Source organism: Crocodylus siamensis, chromosome 4 (genome assembly GCF_052110815.1).
Source record: "Crocodylus siamensis isolate JL-2025a chromosome 4, ASM5211081v1, whole genome shotgun sequence".
In the NCBI taxonomy this organism is placed as follows: domain Eukaryota; kingdom Metazoa; phylum Chordata; order Crocodylia; family Crocodylidae; genus Crocodylus; species Crocodylus siamensis.
Window position 1 is genome coordinate 209,830,349 of NC_143398.1, and position 23,613 is coordinate 209,853,961.

Genomic DNA, 23,613 nt, shown 5'->3' on the forward strand with positions numbered 1-23,613 from the left:
GCAAAATAATTCCCTTCCCTGCTGAATGGATCCTGCTCTGCAATTTATTAGCGTTAGTCTTCACTTAGAAAGGTTATTGCTTATTTCAGCCTGATCAGCATCACTTATGTTCCCAAAATTTTCTCTGACTGTATGGTAACTTTCATATACGAAAGGTCTTAAGACTTGGACACTATTATGTAACAAAAAAGGTCCAGGAGATTTTACATGCTGAATTTGAAACATACCAAGATTGATTTATTTTTGTTCTGTTTTCTCTTTCAAATTAAGACTAGAATATTTCAAAATTTCAGCCTACTATTTTTCTCAAATGCTGTGAAAACTTCTTACTAGGAAACGTATTGATTATATAAATGCTGTCATCAGATGAAAGCTTCTGGTCAGTGATGGTCAGTGATTTATAGTTTGGATTATGGTCCAAAGCTTGCAAATCCAATTATTAGCCCTTTAATGTTATCTGAAATACCCCTACTTTAAAAACTGCTAATTGGTCAGGAATGTTACATTCCTATACAGACTGAGGGCTTGAAGTGATACATATGAAACAATCTACTGCTTAAAATGTTCAGAACTGTTCAGAGTTTATTGAAGACCTTGCTGAAATAATACTTAGGAAGTTTTGTCCTTTTGCATGACCTCTGTTAGCTTACAGCAGTAGTTAATAAATCATATTTCCCTTGCAGCATTGTAAGTGCATCATCAATATTGCTAGTGAACAAAGAAAGCTACTTTAATTTAAAATTCTTATAGAAAAGCAAAAAAAAGTCAGGGTGTGCTAAATGGAAAGAAGGAGAAACTAGTTGGTTTTTCATCTGCAGGTGGTATTCTAAGTAATGAAGATTGAAAACTAAAACTTCTTTAAAATACTCTTACTGGAGTGTTATAAAATTTAATGAAGGCTAATTCTTTGTTCTATACAATGACTCCACCCAACTGAAAATTCCATTCCAGGCAGAACATCCTAAAAAGTTGTTAGAAAATCTGAGGATATTTTTTACTATTACAATATGCAGGCTTTAGAAGAGAATAACCTATTTATCATCTATAGAACCATATTTGTTTTTTTATTACATTTGACCTGATTTTTCACTCATGAAGTAGAAAATTATTCTTTCATGCCAACTAGAAGTTTTAAAATGTTTAATTTTTTTAAATGAGCAAATATATTTAGAATCTAAGCAACTGAGCTAACAAAAAAAAAGGAGAAAAGAAAGCTAAACTGACAAAAAACTAACATGTCTATTTTCATTGTGTGACCAAAGGGACAACACACATTCAGAAGAGAAATGTATGAAACACCTCTCAGGTTTTTTAATACAAGGTGTCCTTAGGTTGTATTAAATAAATAAATTAGGGAGTACTCTTTCTGGAAACAAACAGTATGCTCCCTTTTAATTTAATAGCATTCTTTAAAACTACTGATTCATTATATTTACATATATACTCTACAACTCTATTTTCTCCTCTTTTAGGTACTGAACCTGTTTCTAGCCTTGCTGCTGAGTTCATTTAGTTCAGACAACCTTGCTGCTACAGATGATGATAATGAAATGAACAACCTCCAGATTGCTGTGGCAAGGATTCAGAAGGGAATAGACTATGTCAAAAAAAAATTACGGGAATTCGTCCAAAAAGCCTTTGTTAGAAAGCAAAAAGCTTTAGAGGAAATCAAAGCACTTGAAGAGCTAAACAACAAGAAAGACAGCTGCATTTCTAACCATACTGTAGTAGAGATAAGCAAAGATCTTAATTATCTTAGAGATGGGAATGGAACTACCAGTGGTGTAGGAACGGGAAGCAGTGTGGAAAAATACATAATTGAGGAAAATGATTACATGTCGTTCATAAACAACCCAGGCCTCACTGTGATGGTACCCATTGCTGTTGGAGAATCAGATTTTGAAAATTTAAATACAGAAGAATTTAGCAGTGAATCAGATGTGGAAGGAAGCAAAGAGGTAAGACATTTTATATATGAAAAATTAAGTTGTAATCATGTATTTGTTTCTCCTATAAGTAATCTATTTTTGCATTGCTTTTGAAAAAGTTCTCTCAATAACCATGATTCCTTAGGTACAGTATTTTTAGTCAGGCTTGTTAACAGAAAAAATAACATTCTGCTTATTAGCTTGCTCACTTCTGCAGAGACATGATTTAAAGGGTGGCATTTCTTTCACACTTTATTCTGTCAAGTTTTAGGACACAATGCACATTTTATAAGCTACTGATCAGAGCTTATGAAATAAGAGTATTAAAAAAGCCTCATGAGTACTATAATTGAGAACCTAAGTGTATCTGGCTGTAAATATCTAATCTAATATACACTGAAAAAATGTGTGCATGGGCAATTTTGAAAGGTGAATAATGAGATATGGTATAAATAGACCAGTGACAGATGTTAGATCAACTGAAGTTTTTTGAATAGTATTTGTGAAAAAATTTAGTTCAAAGATGAAGCTGGCTTACATGAAAGAACTAAATATCTTCCTAAGCATTCTCAAGAGCAGCACTTGGAGAAACCATGGTGTACAGAGGAACTATGTTTTGTAATGCATATACATGTGGCAGCAACTTACTTAAACGTCTTGTTTAGACATTATATCACTGCAAAACAATTGAAAAATATTGATTTAAAAAGCAAATTAGGTTTTTAGAATTGACATTGGAAAATATTCCCAGTCAAAAATATGTACACCTGGAGTTATTGTTGAGAATACATACAAGTCAAGAAAAAAAAATATACAAGAACATTATCTAAGCAAAAACATAAGAACCGAGAAAAGTTTAGTTTTGTGGAGTCTGCTATCTATGACTACAGACATTTTGAATTAACATGGTTCTTTTACAACTTGTAGGCGGAATATTTAAAGTTGATACTAAAAGTCACTAAGACACTGATATGTTACCAATAAGATACTAAGAGTTATGTTTCATTATTACCGCAAGGTTTGTATTGTCTATATAGCAGTAAATTCATGACTGGTGCTAGAAAGCTTGTATATTATATGTGTAGTGTCTATCTATATTTTTATCTGTAACAGACATCACTTGGAGCATTACTAAGGAGTGTAAAATAACTTTTAAGTATGTGTCACCTTGGCCTCTTAAAGCTGTTTTACTGGTAGTCTTTAGTCGTCTTCCATGATTCAGCCTCACTATAGTCAGAGAATCAACTGTATATTACATACTGAAATATAAACTGAGGCTGCATATTTGTTCACTGCCAGAAGTGGAAAATCTCTACCTCTAGCAACGATTCTGAGACAGGGAGCAGTATAGGTGTTCAGCCACTCCCCTGCTCCTTGTGCCTTCCCAAAACTGGGGTGATCCCATTCTGGGGAATGTGTAGGCTGCTCCAGTCCTTCCATTCTCAGGGGCCTAGAGCAGCAGGGCAAAGTCCCCTGTCCATTTCTCACTTTGGGAACTCCAGAATCAGAAGCAAGTGGGGGACTTACATTACACTCCCCTGGAGCCAAGCAGACTGAGCAGAGGGCAAATCCTCCTTCTACTTCTCACACTGAGCACATGGCCTTGGGGAGGAGCCACTGCCTGAGCTTACCTCCAGTAAGTGTCCTGCACCGGCCCCGGTGCCTCTGCCATGTTCCATGCCCACCTTGTTGCCCAGCTCCTCTCAGGGAAGCCACAGCACAGCTCCTCTCCGGGCAGGTGCATGGCCTTAATAAGTTTGTGCGCATGGTTTTAAAGTGTGTGCGGTCATGCACACACACAGCTTGGAGGGAACCTTGGTGTACAAGCATTCATCCTCCCAAGAGAAAATCTCTTGGGAATGAGTACTACTTGCTTAGTTGGCTGAATTTTCTGGAAACAGTCTAAGCTACAGAAGATAATGAAATAAAGATCCATGGTACCAAAGACATAATGAGATGTTAGGTTCCCTTGGTGTCAACTTAGAAAGCCCAATCCTTTTAATTTACACAATATTTGATGCTTACAGCTTTCATGTGCTGGACGTTGGGCCCTCTTTCTTCTAACTTTGTCCTGCCAAAGTTCTAGTTGCTGTTTGTGTAACCTTGATGTTTTCAGAGTACCTCCAGATATTTCACTTTCTCTCATGAACTTCATGTCTTCTCACATTCACTCCATTCAAATACTATAGAGCTTTAAAAGCAATAGTGAGATGGTTTATAGCCCTAAGGGGCACATCCAGATGAGCGCACATATGCGTCTTACAGCATCTCAAAGCTGTTTGAGACACTGCAAGAGGCACGTGCAGGAATGAGAAAATGTTCCCCGCACTGCAAATTTGCAGCGCAAGGGCAAAATTAGACTCCTGGATATCTGGGTTAAAAAAATAAACACAGAGAAAAAAGTGGGGCTGGGCTGAGGCAACCAGAGGCTGGGTCCTCCACAGAGACACTCTGGTAGCAGCCAGAGCATCTGTATGGCTGGCCCTCACCCTGGTGCTGAAGCACACTGACTGTCTGTGTAGGGCAGGCAGCATGCCAGCCGCAGGGAGCTGGACCCATGCTCTAGTGCTGGTAAGTAAGGGGTGGGGGGAATAGAGGAGGGAGAAGGGGACCCCACGGACCCTGCCCACTCCCCCAGCCCCCCAATGCCTGCCCCACCTGGCCCCACCCTCCACCTGCCCTCCAAGCCCTGCCATGGCTGCCCCACCTGACTCCAAGCCCTAGACCACCTGGTCTCACCCTCTCTAGCCCCCCGAGCCTCCAGCATCCCAGGAAGCCACCCCCTGCACTCACCAGCACTAGCAGCTGCCATTGCAGTCACTGGGGCCCACCCCACACAGCGCAGAGCTAGGTGACAGCCACAGTAGCCCCAGCTGGGGCCCTGCTGCCCTCCCACTGTGTGGGGGTGGTCTGCCAGGAGGCACCAGAGCCCCCAGAGCCCCTGCTACTGTGGTGAGTAGAGGCTTTTGTTTTTCTTTTTTAAGTGCCAGAGGCTGGGGGGGCAGCCATCAGGGGGTGGCAGATGCAATCAGGGGATGGGACCAGGTGAGGCAGCCATTGGGGAATCTGGGGAAGCAGGGAGGGTTGGGTGAAGCTGCCATGGGGGGGGGCTGCAGTAGCTGGTGGGGGATGGGGCCAGGCGGGGCAGCAATCCAGGGGGCTGGGGCAGCAAGCAGGGGTGGGGCATGTGGGCCCTGTAGGGGGCTACCATTTGGCCCCTGTTGGGGGGCTGTGACCCCTGTGGACGTGAAGTATACTCTGTCCAAGTTTGAGGACAATACTAAATTGTGGGGTGAAGTGCACACTACAGAGGGTAGGGAACAATTGCAGGCAGACCTGGACAGGTTAGAAAAGGTGGCAGTACACAATAGGATGTAGTACAAGGACAAGTGCAGAGTGCTGCACCTAGAGTGCAAAAATATCCAGCACCAGCACACCTTAGAGCTAGAAAATGACCCTTTCAGCAGCACAGAAGTGGAAAGGGACCTTGGAGTCATAGTGGACTCCAAGATGAACATGAGTCGCCAGTGTTATAAAATCATCAGCAAAGCTAACAATACTTTATTGTGCATCAGCAGATGCATGACAAATAGATCCAAGGAGGTGATACTTCCCCTCTATGCAGCATTGTTCAGACTGCAGTTGGAGTTCTGCGTCCAGTTCTGGGCAGTGTACTTCAAGGAGGATGTTGATAGACTCGAGAGGGTCCAGAGGAGGGCCACTCGTATGGTTAGGGGCTTACAGGGGAAGCCCTATGACAAGAGACTGAGGGACCTGGACCTCTTCAGCCTCCACAGAGAAGGCTGAAGAGGTGATATTGTGGCTGCCTACAAATTCATTAGGGGGACAAGGCAAGGGATCGGAAATTCTCTGTTCACCAGGGTGCCTCTTGGGGTAACAAGGAACAATTGACACAAACTGACAGAGAGTAGATTTAGGTGAGGGTGGCCAAAACTTGGAATGGGCTTCCAAGGGAGGTGGTGCTCTCCTCTACCTTGGGGTTTTTTAAGAGAAGTTTGGATAGGCATCTGGCTGGGGTCTCTATCTCACACTGTCTCTCTCTATATATATATTGGTCTTTTGTTTTAATTGTGGAGGAACATAGATTTGGGGGTATTTTACAGAGTGACTTTAGGATTTTTTTTATCAGGGATTTTCCAATTTTCCAATAGGGAACACCAGAAATCCTGCTAGGGAGGCCAGTGGCAGGACCCTGCCTGCTCAGAGCTGGCACCTTGGACCCAGCTGGAGATGACTGACCTCCTGGCCGGTTGAGGCCAACAGTTCAAAGCAGGCCACCACAACTGGAACATCTTCTTATCTAATAATATGCAAATAGTGCTATGTTCAAACCTATATTAGAATCTTCCTCTTAACAACAGCATCTCTGCCTTTTCTGGGTAGGGGACATATGTGGCAGTAGTGTCACACAAAGGCCAACCCTGCAGCCATAGCCCACTGGTAGCTGGCCCAGAGGGTCAGATGCCTCTACTGACTGTGCAGTCCCCATCCCGGTCTGGCAGGTGGACAGCAGGTCACAGCCAGGCAGCAGCCCCCACTGCCAGACTACTGCAGTGGGTAGAGGGTGCAGGGAACTCTCAGGGATGCTTAAGCAGTCCAGCTGGCACAAAGGGTAGTGTCCCCAGGTACCAATTGGCTAGGCACCAGAAGCTCCTGAGAGCAAGTAGCCCTGAGCTACTTGCCAGGGCAGCTTTTTCTACTGATGGGGCCAGGAAACGGCAACTTTTTATACTGCTGGGAATAGCACAAGTGCTGGCCCCAGGCTCTAGCTCCCCTTGGCTACAGATCCAGGAGGAGCCGGGCATGGTTATTTCGCCCCAAGTGACACAGTTTGCCCCACACCAAAGTGCATGTCTGGGCACGTGCACCAAGGCAAAAGGCCCCAGCTCAAATTAGCACCACTTCTATTTGAGCTGCTGCAAGTGCACGTGCTTCCATGTGTGGACACGCCCATGGTAACCTTATTCAATAGCATTTTGATAATGTGCTTACTTAAGTCCAAAATCAGTGAAATTAAGTTGACTCTGGCACAACATCTATTATGTGTTCCAATTTTACCCCATATTGTAACTCTCTTTTCCAACCTCTTCCCTTTTTTTTTTGTTGTTGCTTCTTTGGACTTGTAAAAAATGCATTGATTTTCTTCTCTGCTGATACTTATCTAATAATATGCAAATAGTGCTATGTTCAAACCTATATTAGAATCTTCCTCTTAACAACAGCATCTCTGCCTTTTCTTGGTTATTTGTTAAACAACAGGATGGTTTTTCTTAGTTGTGTACTTTTAATTTTCAAAAAATGCCATGATTTTTATAAGCCAAGTTATATCAAATATGAGTTATGAATGGATGGTATTCATCATTCGTGATAAGACCATGTTTTTATTTATGGATTACAAATAGTGTAAAGAAGACCACTCAGAAAACCCTTTTAAGACTCTAGGTAAACCATTTTTGCCTAGGGTGTCAATGATGAGCTAAACAGACAAGGTTGCCTGAGAATTTTTTTCCTCAGATCATTTAAGTGACATTAACCATAAGTTTTCATTCTTTCAAATGCTTTGGTTTAATTTAAAATCAAATCTTTGCTCTAAATTTCAATTTTTTCCTAATGGCTATTTTGACAAGTCTTCTTCTAATAAAGCCCAGCTGAGTGCTGAGCAAAGGTAGTGGCCTAAGTATTTTCTCAGGATTTTCATTTTTTAGATATTTATGTTAAACAACAGGAACTGGGCAGGTCTGAAGCTCTGTGAAACAGTAAATAAAGTAATGTTGGTCTTAAGAGGTTCTGTATGTGACTTCCTACCTCATACTACAAGGCAGCTGTTTCATGCACTGCAGCCTCTGCTCGTTTTTTCAGGCTCTGTGCTTTTGCTTCCCTATGTTTTTTTCTGCAGTCCTTAGGACTTTAACAACTCAGTGTAAAAAACACGTGTAGCAGATGTTGTTTGCACCGATGTCTTCAGAGAGGCAAACTGCAAATAATCAATATTAAGTAATTTAAGAGCAAAAAGGCCAGGTGATTTGGGGAAGCTGGCTGGTGAAGGTTACAAGACAAGTGTATGATGCTTGAATGCTTTATGGGAAAATTACAGTGGAGGTAGGATAAGCTCTAAAAAGTTAGGATTTCCTAGGCTGTATTAACCTCCAGCCCCAAGGGAAGTTGGAGTCCAGTCGCTTGTATTGAGTTCTGCTTATATCTTATTGCTCAGCAGTTAACTGCCTAATACTTGATCACACATACTTCAGAGGTAGGCAGATGAATGTTGGACAGTTAAAAAAATCATTTCATAAATGGCACTAATACCATATTATCTTGCATACAACATGTAACGTCTCCCCCCCCCAAAAAAAATAAGCCCCCAAAATTGGGGTGTGACTCAAGTGGGAAAGCTGTTTTCTTTGCTGGAAAAGAAGCAAGCCTGGAGACACTGTGTATGCCATGCAGCTGCCAACATTGCTGCAGCTTGTGTCTGGCTCAGAAAACTGAAGGAGCAGAGTCCTCTGTTAACCCTCTAACCACTGTAGCTCTTGGCTGAGCACTGCAGCTTGTGCCTGAAGCAGCAAGTAAGCTGCTGGCAGAATCATGATGAAGACTAAGATGTGGAAACAACACTTTATTTACAGGAACTTATAAAAAGAACTATTTATTCACAGTAAAGGGCTATCAGCCTTATAACCACCCTTGCAAAAATTTCAGGCCTAATCTGGAAATATAGTGTCCAGGAAGTGCAATATCCTAGGAGATAGTCTGGGTGAAGTAGCAGGAACTTCCTGGTGTCAACTGCTTCATCCAGACTATCTCCTGGGATGCTACATATCCTCCATACTCTATGTTCCCAGGAAGACTTACACTGGGTGCATATATATGAAACTCTTACTGTACATTAGCCTAAAAACACTACACAGTAGAGTGTCACAGCACAAACACTGATAATAGCCTATTACACAGTATTATTAGGCTAATGTACAGTGTCACTAATTAACTGTGCACCAGCACTAATATGCAGTAACTTTAGGTACTGTGCATTTAGTTAGTCCTTTATCAAGGAAGTTGTCAACTAAATGCACAGTATCTAAGGTACATTAATGAACATATAGATGTGCCCTCTGTGTCACACAACTGACCATAACCCTGCCTTTCTACATTCTGCCTTCGAAAATCAAGGGGCATATTTTATTTGTGGGCATGTTGTACATGAGAAAACATGGTATTCCATGCTTATCTTAAGCCATGTAACTTTCAATTTCCCCAACTGGATCAGCTATAGTTGCACGGGTTCATCTACACAAGCCATTTAGGTGATATGATAAACTCCAGCACAGTTTGAGCCAGTCGTTTGCTCCTGAGTGCAGCATCTGCATGTGCATCTAGGAGCTGGCAGCAGGCTCAAGGAGTCAGCCCTGGGTTCCAGGTAGCAGTGGAAGAGCTGGCTGGGAACTCTGAAGCCATGTAGCTGACCCCCTTACCCTGCTGCCAGCCTGGGGCTGCTCCACCTCAGCTCAAATTGCTGCAGTCCCAGTCACTGCCCACACATGCATTTATGCTCAATAAAGGATTCTGCTGTAAGATAGACCTGTCCCCAACAGTACTATCTTATGGCAGAGTTAATTAATTTATGGCACCCTAAATACCAGTGCATGTGTAGATGGTGATGGTTTACTGCAGAGCTAATTAGTCAACTCCACAGTAAAGCACACATGTAGATGCACCCCATGGATAGTAAATACAGAGGATACTTCTGCTGGCTATTTTTTCTATACCAGCAGTTCCCAACCTCGGGTTGTAACCCAAATGAGGGTTATGGGGGCAATGCTGGCAGCACTGCATATAAAGGCTGAGCAGCACTGTGTGCCAGGAGCTCCCTTGCCTTTGGGCCACTGCCACACTCCACTCCCAGCAGCAGGTCACAGCAAAAAAATGTTGGGAACCACTGCTCTATATATTTTCCTAGTGTTTAAAAATTGCATCACTGGAGAAATACAGCAGCATTTATTCCCTTTTTCTTCTTGGACAATTCCAGTAGGACAAAACTGCTGGCAAGAGAAGGTCTGATACTTCAGAACAAAGAATAAAAAATAAGACACATCTTCTCTTCCTATAAATATGACATAGGGTTTCTACAGTATCTTCAGAAATCAAAATGCTAAGAGATACTCCTTTCCATAGAACTTCATATTTCCAAAAAGACTTGTGAGAAATTACATTGGTTCAGCTACAAAGGGAGTGGCATTACCTATAATTTCTAGTAATTCTGACACAGTCATGGACACTTAGACCAGATATTTTATGGAGGTGTACGAAAAATGTTTATTTTAATAATTCTATCTCCACTGACAGGGAAGGGATAAATGGAAGAGGGGCTTGTGGAAGATGCCAAGAGCCGATAAATGAGTTGGAAATGATGACTGCTGGTAGCTGGAGGATTAGATTCCAAATATTCCTGTTTTATTTCCCAATAATCACATTGTGTTAAAACTTTATCAGTCAGTTGTATTTTTGAAGATGAATCTGTAGGAAATAGGCTGGAGACTTGCTTTAAGGAAAAAAAGCTATAAATAACTTGCCAGTGAATAAATAACTTCTTAGAAATACCTTTTTCTCTTTTGAATTCAGTTACCTGGTCTAAATATCACCAAGATAATTCACATAAAACTCATTAGAAATTTTAAAGGAATCTATGATTTAGATAAAATGTGGCAAAACATTTGCCTTTTTTAATATAATACACCTATTAGTTCTGATTTGCATACTATTCAAATCACTCAAGTTTATTTAAAAATCCTACATACGCTAAATTTGAAATGGAATAGTTCTTTTGAAGATACTGGGTGCATCTATACGTGCAATTAATGCTATTTGGCTTTAATGCACAGTAAATTTACATATGCATGTGTAGGTAGTACAGTTACTGTATGGTAGACTAATTTCATATGTAGTAAGCACCTGCATATGTAGATGGCAACACTTTACTGTGCAGTAGTTAGTCTACTAAACAGTAAAGTGTCTCATGTAGACAAGGCCATTGGAGAGAAAAGGAAGGAATCAAGATTATAGTTAAAACTGAATTTCAGTCTTAATTTTGCAAAGCCAACATTTCATGATATATTGGCTTACTCACGACTATATTATATGCAGTTTGAATGTAAACTATAACTGGCAATTTGATTTTTGATAAAAAAAATTGTCTATATAGGTTGTTCCCATATTTTCCAACTGCTTCATTTTCATCATGATGTAGCACTTACAGACATGCCTTATTTGGCTCTAAAATTGCATCTGAGTTTTTCTAAATCATACCACATCTTCCCCTAGAAGTCTCTAGCTCTTTTGCATTTAGTACCTCAGAACAGATCTTTTTTGTGGTTAACTCTTTACAGACATACATGAAAAGTGATATGACTTTGCAAGTGTTAGCTTGCCTGAAACATAACAGTCATCTGCATAAGAGCAGATGGTACGAACTTATCTGGAACATGACTGTCAGCCACACATTCTCATCAGGTCTCAATAAAAAAAAGTCTTGTCAACTGAAGATATACTTTTAATCTTAATAAAATACATATGTGTTTATATATTTAAATTACTGTATTTTGCCTTAATAAGTACTTGAAACTATAGCAGTTCTTTTGTAATTACCCATTTGTATCTCCAAATGGATTTGTAGCACCTTGTAATGTTTAGACATTCTGCAGTTAAGGTAAATTCACCTTTACCCTCCGGTATACACAGACTACCCCAAGCATGGTGAAACTAGTACAGTGCTGCTTTGTATATATAGGGGATAAGACCGAATGCATGGAGTTACTGTACAGAGTATACCCGTATCTGCCCAGGACAAAGATATTTTTTGGACCCTTGGCACATATCATAAGACAGATTCACCAGCCAAACCTATTTTTCTGTCATGAAACAAGATTTAGCAGTCAACAAATCTACTACACCTATGATCCTGCCCTTTGGGAAACATTTCCTTCTTCCCTAGGTCCAGCACATGGGTCTAGGCCAAGCTTTTTTACTTGAGCTTTGTGTGGCAAAGAGGATTTAGTCAAGTAAATTAAAAGTTCACACACCATGTATTGCTAAGTATGAGCTAAGTAGCTGACTTGAACGACTAACTACCAATCACTGGATTGACTACCAAAGACTAGGGTTGTAAATGATTCATTTAAGTTCTGAAAATGAAACTTGAATGAATTTACCTTAGCAAATAATCAAAACAATGAAGAATAATTATAAAAGTAATCTGGAACTTATTTTAGGAGAAACTTAACCTAACATTGAGTTTTGTGTTATCTAATACAAAGCATGAAAGCTAATTGGTCCGACAGACTGCATTAATATTATCAAACATCAGAATACTAGCAGTTGCATTATTTACCAGTTAATATATACTAATTACATAGTAAATAAAATGACAGAAGAGGAAGCTAGTGCATTTGCAAATTAAAGCTTGGTAGCAGCCAGCTATAAAGTTAGTACACATTTTCAAGATCTAATTTTATAGTAGGGGTGCCTGAATAAAGATAATTTTGGCTGATAACAACGGCTGATTATTAACCAGCCATACCAGCAGATATCAATCCAACAGCCAATATATAGCCTGGCAGCTTGAAGAGCAACATCTGACTGGTAAGTTTGTAGTAGGGAAGGGAAGTGGGGAGGCAGATCAAAGCCCACAGTGAGGGTGGAAGTGGGTTGGGCTGGGACAGGCACTGCCCAACTGGGGTGAGGCAGGGAGTGGGGTGGAGCTGCAGGCAGCTTATCTGCAAGGCACAGGGTGACAGGGAGGGAGGCAGCTCCCCACCACTGCACACATCCCTGGGGAGGCATGGAGGCATAAGCCCCTCAGATTTGTGCACAGGGTGAGAGTGGGATGCTCACTGTGGACTTGGGGCCAGGGGCTCTACCAGCCTCCTTCTGGTGAGGGGGTTGGGGATGTGCTTGGAGTGGGCAGGGTGGGCATCAGTGGTGCTGGGAGTGGGGGCTATGTGGTGGGCTACAGCCACATCAAAATATGCCATAGCTACTCTTTGCCCCCTCCCAGCACTGCTGATGGTGCTCGCCCCACCCTTACTTGCCCCCAGTGCAGCCCCAGCCCAGCCCCCACACTGGCAAGAGGTTGGCACAGCCCCCGGCCCCATGTCCACAGTGGGCAGCCTGCTCTTGCCCCACACACAAATCTGGGGGGCACATGACTCCCATGCCTCCTCCAGGGGTGCGCACAGGTGGGGAGCCACCCTCCCCCTGGATGAGCCACTCATGCCTCCACCCTGTGCTCCACCCCACCCTGGCTGGGCAGCCTCCGCCCCTGCCCCTGCCCCTGCTCCATTCCCTCCTTCACCATGGGGGCCTTATTCCCTCCCCCATGCCCCTTCCCTCACAGACTTACTGGCTGGATGCTGCTTTCCACACTGCTGTGCTGCATTCCTGGCTGGATGCATGCTGTGAGCATGCATGCAACATTTCTCGGTGACATTATCAGCTACACGAGCCAAAAAAAGCTGATTGCTGATAATGGCAATTTTCCTTTTATCGATGCGGATCTGATATGGACTGATATATCGGGACCTCTATTTTATAGCTGGTTGGAGCTTTTTATTGTGTGATAGTTACTTTGCTTTTGTAGCTGCTCTCAACCCACTGATTGTGCAATACCTGTAACCTGTAAGGAGGGCCTAAAATAAAGACCTGAACTAGTCAGGATTCCAAGATTCTTGATCATAGTTGTTGCCTTATATATCATTAACAACTGGAGAAAGTGTGGGGGGAGTGCCGAGCAGCCAGAGGCAATGGATTCAGTGGTTGGGGGTGTGTGAGTAGCCAGACGTGAAGTTGGCAGCTGCATGGAGTCACCACAGTCACTCTGCCTGGCTCCACAAGGCCCCCCAAAGTTTGGGGCCCAGGGCGGTTGCCACAGTTCACCCCCCCTAGGGACAGCCGTGACTATATGCATCCAGTTTTTCAAGCAAGAGAAAATATGCACATGAAATGAAGACTAGATCATTTACATGGAAAACAGGAGAAACATTCTGTTCTAAAACCTTAAATAATGCTTATTATATTTATTTGATAAAAGCTATTATATACTTAATAAAAACTGGAAAACTTTCACAATCTATGCTAGTCATAAATGCCGACTTTTATTTTTCCCGGGGTGAAGCGGGGAGGGAGGCTAAGATGATGGACATGTGGAAAGTTTTATGCATTTCAGGTGACAGCCTTCTTCCTGAGGGGGGGCAGGGACCTCAGGCCCCAACATACTCAACTCTTCTGATGCTAGCCATATCATTATGCAGTTATTTATTTGTATTTCTAATTGTCAACCACAATTACTTGTACAATTATTAGATCAGTTCCTGCATTTTGTATTACTGTGAGTGAGATAGGTATAATCTTGTAGTAAAGCTTTAGGCATGTTTGTTGTTCTCTCTAATCAGCCTGCATGTATTGCCCTCTTTGTCAGTGGGTAATAAAATAATTAGCAAATATACCTTAACTGTTTTGAAGCTATGTTTGAATTAGAGTTCCAAAAAGAAGAAACTAGAGATACTGTATATTGAACTTCATTGCCTACCATTCTTACTTCTCACAGGGGTAAAACCAAGCTGGAGCAATCAAGAATGCAGCTCTGGTGCTTTTTAACCAGACAGAGCAACGTGTCACCAATTTTACACAGGTTACCTAAGCAAGTTATACATATATAATCACTTTTTAATGGATATTGATTGGCCTGCATGCTACTCAGCTATGTTCCTTCCCTATCCATTGCAAGATGGTAGAAACATGCACAGCTGCTCTCTGCTGAGTCACATGACTCACATCACAGCATGGTCAGGCAAGATTGGCAACCCAAACATACATTTGACTCTGCTTATGACTTTTCTTAATACTTCTTTATAAAGTACTTTAATAATTAACTGCATGCTCAATAGGTTTTGAATTATGGATCATAAAATTACAGGAATGTTCAACTTTAAAAAAGTCAAAGGAAAAAAGGGAGCATGCACAGTTTTTAAATAATATAAAAACAACCCTTTTTGATTCAGCCCTTATAAATGTATTGTGTTGATAAAGGACGTGTAGATGTTTTTGTGTAATACTTACTGTTACTTTAGAGCTCCTTATTTAATACTAATTTGAACATATTAATGAATCTCATTTGCTGCAAATTTACATGCATTTAAATTTGAACAGTCCATATGTTGATCAGAATGTAATGCAAATATTACCAGCCATACTTCGTTTTCATTTGGACACCACATATGTTGACTTTTCATTAATATACTGAGGCAGGTCACATAATTTTATAGTATTTTGAAAATGTTATACAAAACAAATGTTTTTAAAAAAATATGGAGTACTCGAAATTTCCTCTACCACATGAATTTAAATTGGGATACATACCTTGTAATACTCACATCTGTGATTCAAGTCTTGAACTCACATTACTCACTGTAAATTACTGAATATGGAGCAACTAACATAACTTTTAACAAAATTACACAATGCAATAACTGACAGGACCTTCACTTCCCATGAACACTAGATATAATGCAAAAAATGGAACATTTAAAAAGTTATACATCCATTTCCACTCTGAGCTACAACAGTATGCATCTGTAGCAATTTTACTGCCATTACAGAAGTGTGAATTTATACCAGTGGGACTCAAAGTAAAATTTGACATGATGGTAGCAAAGGACAAAGGACATTTTAGTGACAGTGGATGCATCTACATATGCAATTAATGCAACTGAATATACTCCAGCTCAATTTAAGCTGGAGTAAACTAATTCTGACATCACCGTCTACATGTGCTTTTAAGCACAGTAATTTACTGTGCTGCCTGATACAATTGTATCTGATGGAACTATCCAGCAATGCAGTAAATCAGTGTACTGCACCCTAATTGCCACACACAAGTAGATGGTGATGCTTTACTACACAGGAAATGAATATGCTGTTCAGTAAATGTGTCCCATGTAGACCTGCCCAGTGATTACAATCCTACCTCTGGATACTAGGGCTGTGTGAAGCTTAAGTCCCTGATTCAATTAGGTGGAGATTCGGCCTGATTTGGTGGCTGAATCTCCGAATCTGAATCAAATCAGAGAATCTTTTAATCTCTTTGAATCGAATCAGAAACCTCCAAATCGATTCAGAGAGATTTGGAAGGATTTGGAGGTTAGGACATAGAGAGAGCTTTAAATGTTTTTTCTACATACTTCTAGGTAGCAGGCGCTCATGAGTGCTGCAATGCTGGGGTGCATGAAGCATCACACAGGAGCACGGGGGCTCCCCATTACACTCGGTAGCAGACCCAGAAGTGGACCAGAAGTACTTCCAGGTACCCTGGGGAGCACGATGGGGGCTCCCTCTGTGCCTCTCCAACTCAGTGACTAGTGCCTCCTGGGTCTGGGGGGGGGCACCTGGGGTCCCCCCCTGCAGCTGATCACCAAGCCAGGGAGGCATGGGGGAGCCCCTCAGCAGACCCAGAAGTGGACTGAAAATACTTCTGGTCCACTTCTGGGTTTGCCGCTAAGGATGTAGAGGGCCCCGCTCCGCCCCCACCCCCCCGTGCTCCTGTGGGACGCTGCATGCATCCCAGCATTTCAGTAATCATGAGCCGCGCTGGTACCTCAAGGTATGTAGAAAAAACTTCTAAAGCTGTGTCTGTGTTCGAATCACTGATTCTCCAAATCAGCATTGAATCTTCATTCAGATTCAGCTGAATTGAATCAGGGACAGTGATCTGAATCAACTAACCAAATCACTGTCCCTGATTCAGGCTGAATCTGAAACCGAATTGAATAGGGCCTGCTTCACACACCTGTACTAGATACTGAAGGTCAAACCATTATAACTAGGAGGAACCCCATTGACTTCAAAGTATCTGTCTATATGAACCAATTTTAGTTGAATGTTTCATGCAAGTGGTCTTCCTTTTTAAATATGAAGATAGCTGTGCTGTGAAAAACAATCATTTCCTCTTAAGGTCTATTCTGTGCCGTCTTCCTCACATGCCGAGAAGGCAGTACTGCACTGTGTGTCTTTAAATGCAAAATGCCATCATTTAGGTCAGAAGTGTAGGTTGTAACTCTGTTGGTCACTCTAAGGACATAGGCAGACCCGGTTCTTTGGGTAAATTGGATATCTTTTATTAGACCAACTCAAATAATTGGAAAAATTCTTTGCAAGCTTTCAGGTACAATTACCTTTCCTCTTCTTGATGAAGGATAATTGTACCAAAAGCTTGCAAAGAGGATTTTTTCCAACTATTTGAGATGGCCTAATAAAAGATGGCCGATTTACCCAAAGAACCTTGCCTGCCTATCATTCAGGTCATGCACCTCATTTTCTCCCCTAATAAAACCTAACCGCATAGAAGATATAATTGATTTGAAATTATGTACAGTTTAGGTAATCAGGACTCATAGTAGAGATGAGATCTTTTATTAGACCAACAAGATTTTTGCAAAAAAAATTCTTTACTTGCAAGTTTTCTGACACAAACACCCTTCATCAGGCATTTGAGAAAAGATCATAAAAGATCTTCTGGGTAGAAATGAAAGTTCCTATTTCATAGGATTTCACAGAGGAGTCAATAGATGGAAAACTCCTTTTGGCAGTCAATTCACAGCTGGTATGAAGCCTCTTACCTCCTGTGAGGATCTGTGATGATGCAAATTACCTTAAAACAAAGGCAGGAGCAGGATCTCAGGTTGCAGTTAGTCACAGTTGCTTCCTACTTGGGAAAATATGAAGACTTCATTTTTTTAAAAATGGCTAAAATTCAATATCTTCCATGTGTCAGGTACCCAGGTTGTACCTGTATTCGTCTACAGGAAAAGGGAATCAGGACTCATAGTAAGATGATATCTTTTATTAGACCAACAAGATTTTTGCAAAAAAAAATTCTTTAATTGCAAGCTTTTGGGCACACATACCCTTTATCAGGCATAGTTTAGGTGGCATCTAATATCTACTATTTTTAAATGACATGTTAATGGTTAGTAATTTAAACCAGGTTCACCACCTCTTGTGTGCTAAAAAAATTCAAATTATTGTATAGTCTCGGAGAATAAATATAATGTAGTATATAAATATAATGTAGATATGCTTGAGCTAAATCAAAAGCTCAGGATAAAGCTTTAAGGGAAGCAGACAGGTTATTTTCTTGGCATATAAGTAAATTAGCTCTTACAATGTTTGAGATTTATGTAGATTTTGAGGCAATTTGGAATGGGTGAATCCCTTTATTTATCTTATATTTTGTCTCTCAATTATACAGTAAGTCATAACGATCAAAATTCTAAGTCTGAAACTAATGGATGGATTACTAAAGGCAATTTATAATGGCTGAATCCCTTTCTTTATGTTATTGTCACCTGAATCATGAAGCAGTTTGTAAAGCTTAAAAATATTGCTACCTGCTCCTGTTCCCATTGAAATCTAGAGGACAGTTAAATGGGAGCAAGACTGGGTCCTATGTGAATGCATTCTAATGGAAATGGGCACATTAACATGCTGTTGGTCAAGGCTTATTTGATTATTTAAACTGTTAAAATTAAGAGATGCATTACTTCCCAGCATATAGGTTCAACTCTACATGCATACAAATGAGGGACTCAAATATTCGTAAGCAGTCCTGCTTAAACTTCTTTTTCACATCCTGTACAATAGTATATATTATACCAATAATATTCTTCTACCCAAATAACCAATATAAGCCCATACAAGTAGTTTTTTCTTTGATTACTTTTGTGTGTGTGTTTTTCCCCACAATAATGCTCAGGCTTCTGCTCAATCAAGCATGCTGGTTTGCTGATTCAGGCCTCGAGAATGCTACATCATAAGCAAATGTTTTCAAATGTATCCCTGTAGATAATAAGACATCATTTCTACAGGTGCAAATGAGTATCTACAGGGAACGGAATGTTTTAGGATGTGATAATCCTACATGTGACATAAAAGGAAAAATTTGACAAAGAATGACTGTGTATTTTGAATGTCCTTTTATTTTATTAGTTTTACTCCTAGAAAAAGTACCAGAATTAATGCCTCCATCTCTAAATGTTAAGGATTATTTTTTTAATTTGAGGGGTAGAGGAAGTAATTTTCATTTACTTCATATTTTTTTTTTTAATTTGTGATTATTTGAGATTAACTGAAAAATAAACAAAGAACACGCTGAGGAGTTGCCACATTTGTTATATTACTAAACATATACTGCAGTTCTAATATTTGCTATTTAATGATTATTCTGATAGGACTAATGAAGACAGGTCTATACGAGGCAGAAATGTTCAAAGAATTGGCTTCACTGAACTGGCAGTCATTCGAAGTATAAAAATTGATTATTGTTGTGATCTTTTATCCTATTATCCTTTAGGTCTATTTTATTGAGTTCAGTGGTGCTGAATCAGTCTCTAAATGATTCCTAATCTGCCTAATTTAAATGTATCAGATTATTTAATAATACTAAATTGTCAGTTAATTAAGGAACAGAGCACAGTTCCAATGACAGGAAGAAGTTAAGTCTTATTATAGTAAATAAACAAATATAAAAGAAGTTCACAATTTTTATTTTTTGCTCTAAAAGAATGGTTCTTTCTTTTCTTTTTCCTACTATAGGTAATTTTGTGCTAGTAATTGTCAATTTTCTTCCATTACTTCAGCACTTTGCTATGTAGATAATAGCTAAAATGGAATGGTGAAAGCAAAAGTGTGAAATACTTCTATATAATACAGTTTTATTTCCTTCATGTTTCACATATATTTGCCTAGTAATTACTAAACATTAATACTGACCTCTCAGTTCTAATGCACATATACTTTCAATATTTGTTACTTGTGGTCTTTAGAATATGTTCTGATATTGAAAATTAGTTAGTTTTTTAAATAGACAATATTGACATAATTATTGAATATATTAATCTTTCAAAAACAGTGTTATTAAGGAGCCATATGTATACATCACACTGTGCTATTAAAGCTTCTGTAACCAAGAGAAAGCATATGAGGAATGCTGGAATGCTAACAGATATATAATGCATACATGGTTTCCAAAATATACCCCTGTGTGTGTGTGTGTGTTTTAGATAAGTCTATTTACCAGAAGAGAAACCTTGCAGTGTTTGTTTTTTCTAAATTTCACTGCACTCATAGTTATGCCATGACTGGTTATTATCAGTATACAACAGAGCTGAGTTTAATTTACTGAAATGTTGTATTTGTGAAAGCCAAATATCGAGACTTAAGCCCACAAATTTCTATTAGCAATCACATAAATACTTATAAATATGCCAAAAATGTTAAATCACTTGATCTAGAGGGTTGATGAGAAAAATAAATTGTTCATCTACACCTGATGTTTAGACAGACACAGTGCACATAATCTACAATAACATCACATTATTTCTTATCTACCAGTTTATTCCCCCTATGGGATAATGTTTAATAACATGAAAGAACTAGATGTATTTTTTTAAATGTTTATGGTCACTAAAGAAAAACATGAAAATACCCCTTTCAAGAGTTAGTGTGTATTACAGGCAATCCCACTTAATGCTCTTAATTGGTTCTGGAAAAACCAAGTATTAAGTGGAACTGCACTAAGCGAAACCCATTTCCCCATAATGAACTAATGTAAATAGAGATAATTAGTTACTGCCACTTCTTGCTGCAACTTCTCACCACCGCCTCCTTTTCCCACCTCTCTGCCTGCCTGCTGGTCTCTCCAGCCCCACGTGCCAGCCCACATGTGCCAGCCCTGCATTTCTGCCACTCCACCCTGGGTCCCTGCCAGCCCTGGCCTCAGGCAGCAGTGGAGGCCCTGCACTCACACCTACCCCCCCACACTCATTGCTGCTTACTGCTGCTGCTTCTCTCCACTCCCCCATCCACCAGCCACTCCAGCATTGTGTGCCAGCCCAGGGCCCCTGCTGGCCCTGGCCCTGCAGCACCAGTGCAGGCTCCGCACTCATTCCTGCCCGCCCACTTGGTGCCACTCACCACTTCTCACTGCCGCTGCTGCTTCGCTGAGCACTAGAATGAAACTAGCTTAGCGCTAAGTGAAATCAGGTATTCATTTTAAATGAGAGCTTTAGCAAAATAGCATTAAGTGAAACCACATTAAGTGGGGGTTGCCTGTACTGCAGAGCATATTATGCAAGCCAAAATGTCTCTTCAATTTTTTATTTTTATCCACCGATACAAAATTATTTTTGTATCTCGCTTCACCTGTCACTTGAAAACAATAAATACATTTTCCTCTACTTCTTTTCAAACTCTACTTCTTTTCAGACAAGTCTCTTTGACTCAAACCACATAATCTCATCTTCCAACAAGAAATAATGTGGCCAGAAGTAGAACATTGACCAGCTGCCATTCTGCCTATGTCTTCCACATGGAATTTTTTAATTAATGTAATTTGGATAGCAGAAGTATGAATATTAATACAGGATCAACATTTCCTACCTTGAAAATCAATGACTTCTAAATTACTCATTTTATAGATTACTTGGCTATTTGTTTCCAAATAACTGAGAACCCAACTTGTAGGCTCTCTCCTAACTTAACAGAAAGACAACAATACTTGACACTTGTAAGATTATGCCTAAAATCAATAGAAACACTGGTCTTCATAACATCTTTTTAACAAAAGCAAAACTCAAAATTATTTTTAAAAAATCATAATGTAATAATGTAACTTATATCAAGGGTTATAGTGAAACAGATTGTTGCAACAAGTTAGAACTCATGTACAGATATTGGCTTTTTTGGAAGCCTTCCTTGCAAATCTTGGCACTCCTACCAATTCCTCAGGATTTCCTGTGTCTGTACTCATAACGATGATCTCAACATCTCATAATGACATTTGATTGATCATTTTGGTTATAATTTTATTCATTTTAATATTTCTGATACCAAATTGAGAGTACTACCTGTTGATTCACTATTACTCATATCCTGGGCTGATAAAATATCAGGTTAAATCCTTGGGATGCTGTAAATCCATGTAATTTAGCAGAATGTGATGCTCCCTTGCTAGGCAATCAAGGAAGTTGTCCCGATATGCCACATAAGGATCTGTCCTGTCAGCCTCAAAGTACTTTGCATAGGATTATTACTTCTTGATGAGGAAATGCACTAACATTTCCTTATTAAATAGCACCTCTAAATTTTTCTGTATTCTGATATAGCACAGAATAAAAATTCTTTAAATAATACTAATAAGTGGTTTCCTCAATCAGTTTTAATTCCATATACACGTTTGTACTAACATCAATCTTTCTGTTAATTTGTAACAGAGTATGCTGCTTTTCCAAAAGTTTTACATTATAATTCTACCTCAATCATGTTAACAGTCTCTTACTAATACTGGAATTTAAGTTACTATGATGTACCATACTATGTATATTGCTGCATGGTATATAATGAAATGTTTTACTGAACTGCTTTCTTTAATGTTGTAGAATTGATTAGCACTCTTATTTAAGTGCAAATGAAAATTAATTCCAAATAAATTCAAACAGCAAAGGAACAATATTGACAATTAAAAACATGTTAGAAACTCTGTGACTCTGAGTGTCCCAACTTTCATGTTAGTTGTTTTGACAAACAAATGCATCTGCCCTTTGAAAAATATTTTATTTGCATATTTAAAAAGGAAACAAGCATGCCAAAATAATAAATAGCTCTAAACTGCCAATGGACTATCAGCTTTATCTACAGTCTGTTATGGCCTGTGGAAATATGTCCAATCATTTGAGTACCATCAAATCAATCTCACCTGAGTTAAGAAGTAGGGATTGAAAAACTCCCACTGGCATTTCTAAGAGTTTTGTCTAAGTAAAAACACTATTGGATTTGACTACATATAAAAGTAATAGTATGCATAATGGAAAAGAATGCAAAACAATGCATGTTCTAAAGTTAATTTGCTGATCCTCTCAGCTGATATAGCTATGAGCACCTGGTGCTGTGTATTTTTATGAGGATAGCCACTGACTTGATAATATTTCAATCCATATATTGTTTTGAGAAAACACCTTCTGTAGTGGATGTGAAATAACATACACATTTCTGTTAACTTTGTTACTGTGCTAGAAAAATTAAGTGGCATTTGCTGTGTAATCCAATGCAACAGAGAGAACTAAATAACTCAACAATATGGGGTATGCACCGGACCTTATTGTTACTGAATCTTTGTTTCAGAATTCTTATGTATGGAGCAGGTTAGTGGTCAAACTCCTTGTCACTCTTCGTCTCCTTTCCTTTCTGGAACACGAAACCATAACATGTAAATTTTAATGCTAAAATTTCACTTACAGTGCAGAATGTCACTATGTATTTACTAATATTTTTATTTAAAAGTTAGAGACTGGCATATTTCAATAGTTTCTATAAATACAGTACTTCATGAGGGAAAAAAGTGCATTTTGTGGGATTTTATTTGCAGAAACTAAATGCATCCAGCTCATCTGAAGGCAGTACAGTTGATATTGCCCCTCCTGGAGAGGGTGAACAAGCTGAGATTGAACCTGAAGAATCTCTGGAACCAGAAGCCTGTTTTACAGAAGGTAACAGCACACCATACTGACTAAAGATATAAATTAGTCAACAGCAGCTTGAGTCATACAGACAGTGTCTACCAAGA

The 23,613-nt window shown here is 39.7% G+C and overlaps 1 protein-coding gene across 2 annotated transcripts in view; it reads left to right on the forward strand.

The window, feature by feature from the left end:
• The window catches only part of LOC149867529 (sodium channel protein type 2 subunit alpha-like), a 133,180-nt gene that overhangs the window by 75,615 nt on the left and 33,952 nt on the right, over window positions 1–23,613 (forward strand). For both annotated transcript variants that reach the window (XM_090045593.1, XM_090045592.1), the window contains 2 exons: window positions 1,473–1,958; window positions 23,416–23,536. In XM_090045593.1, the coding sequence (XP_089901719.1) occupies window positions 1,473–1,958; window positions 23,416–23,536 (607 nt within the window). The remainder of the gene's footprint in view (window positions 1–1,472; window positions 1,959–23,415; window positions 23,537–23,613) is intronic.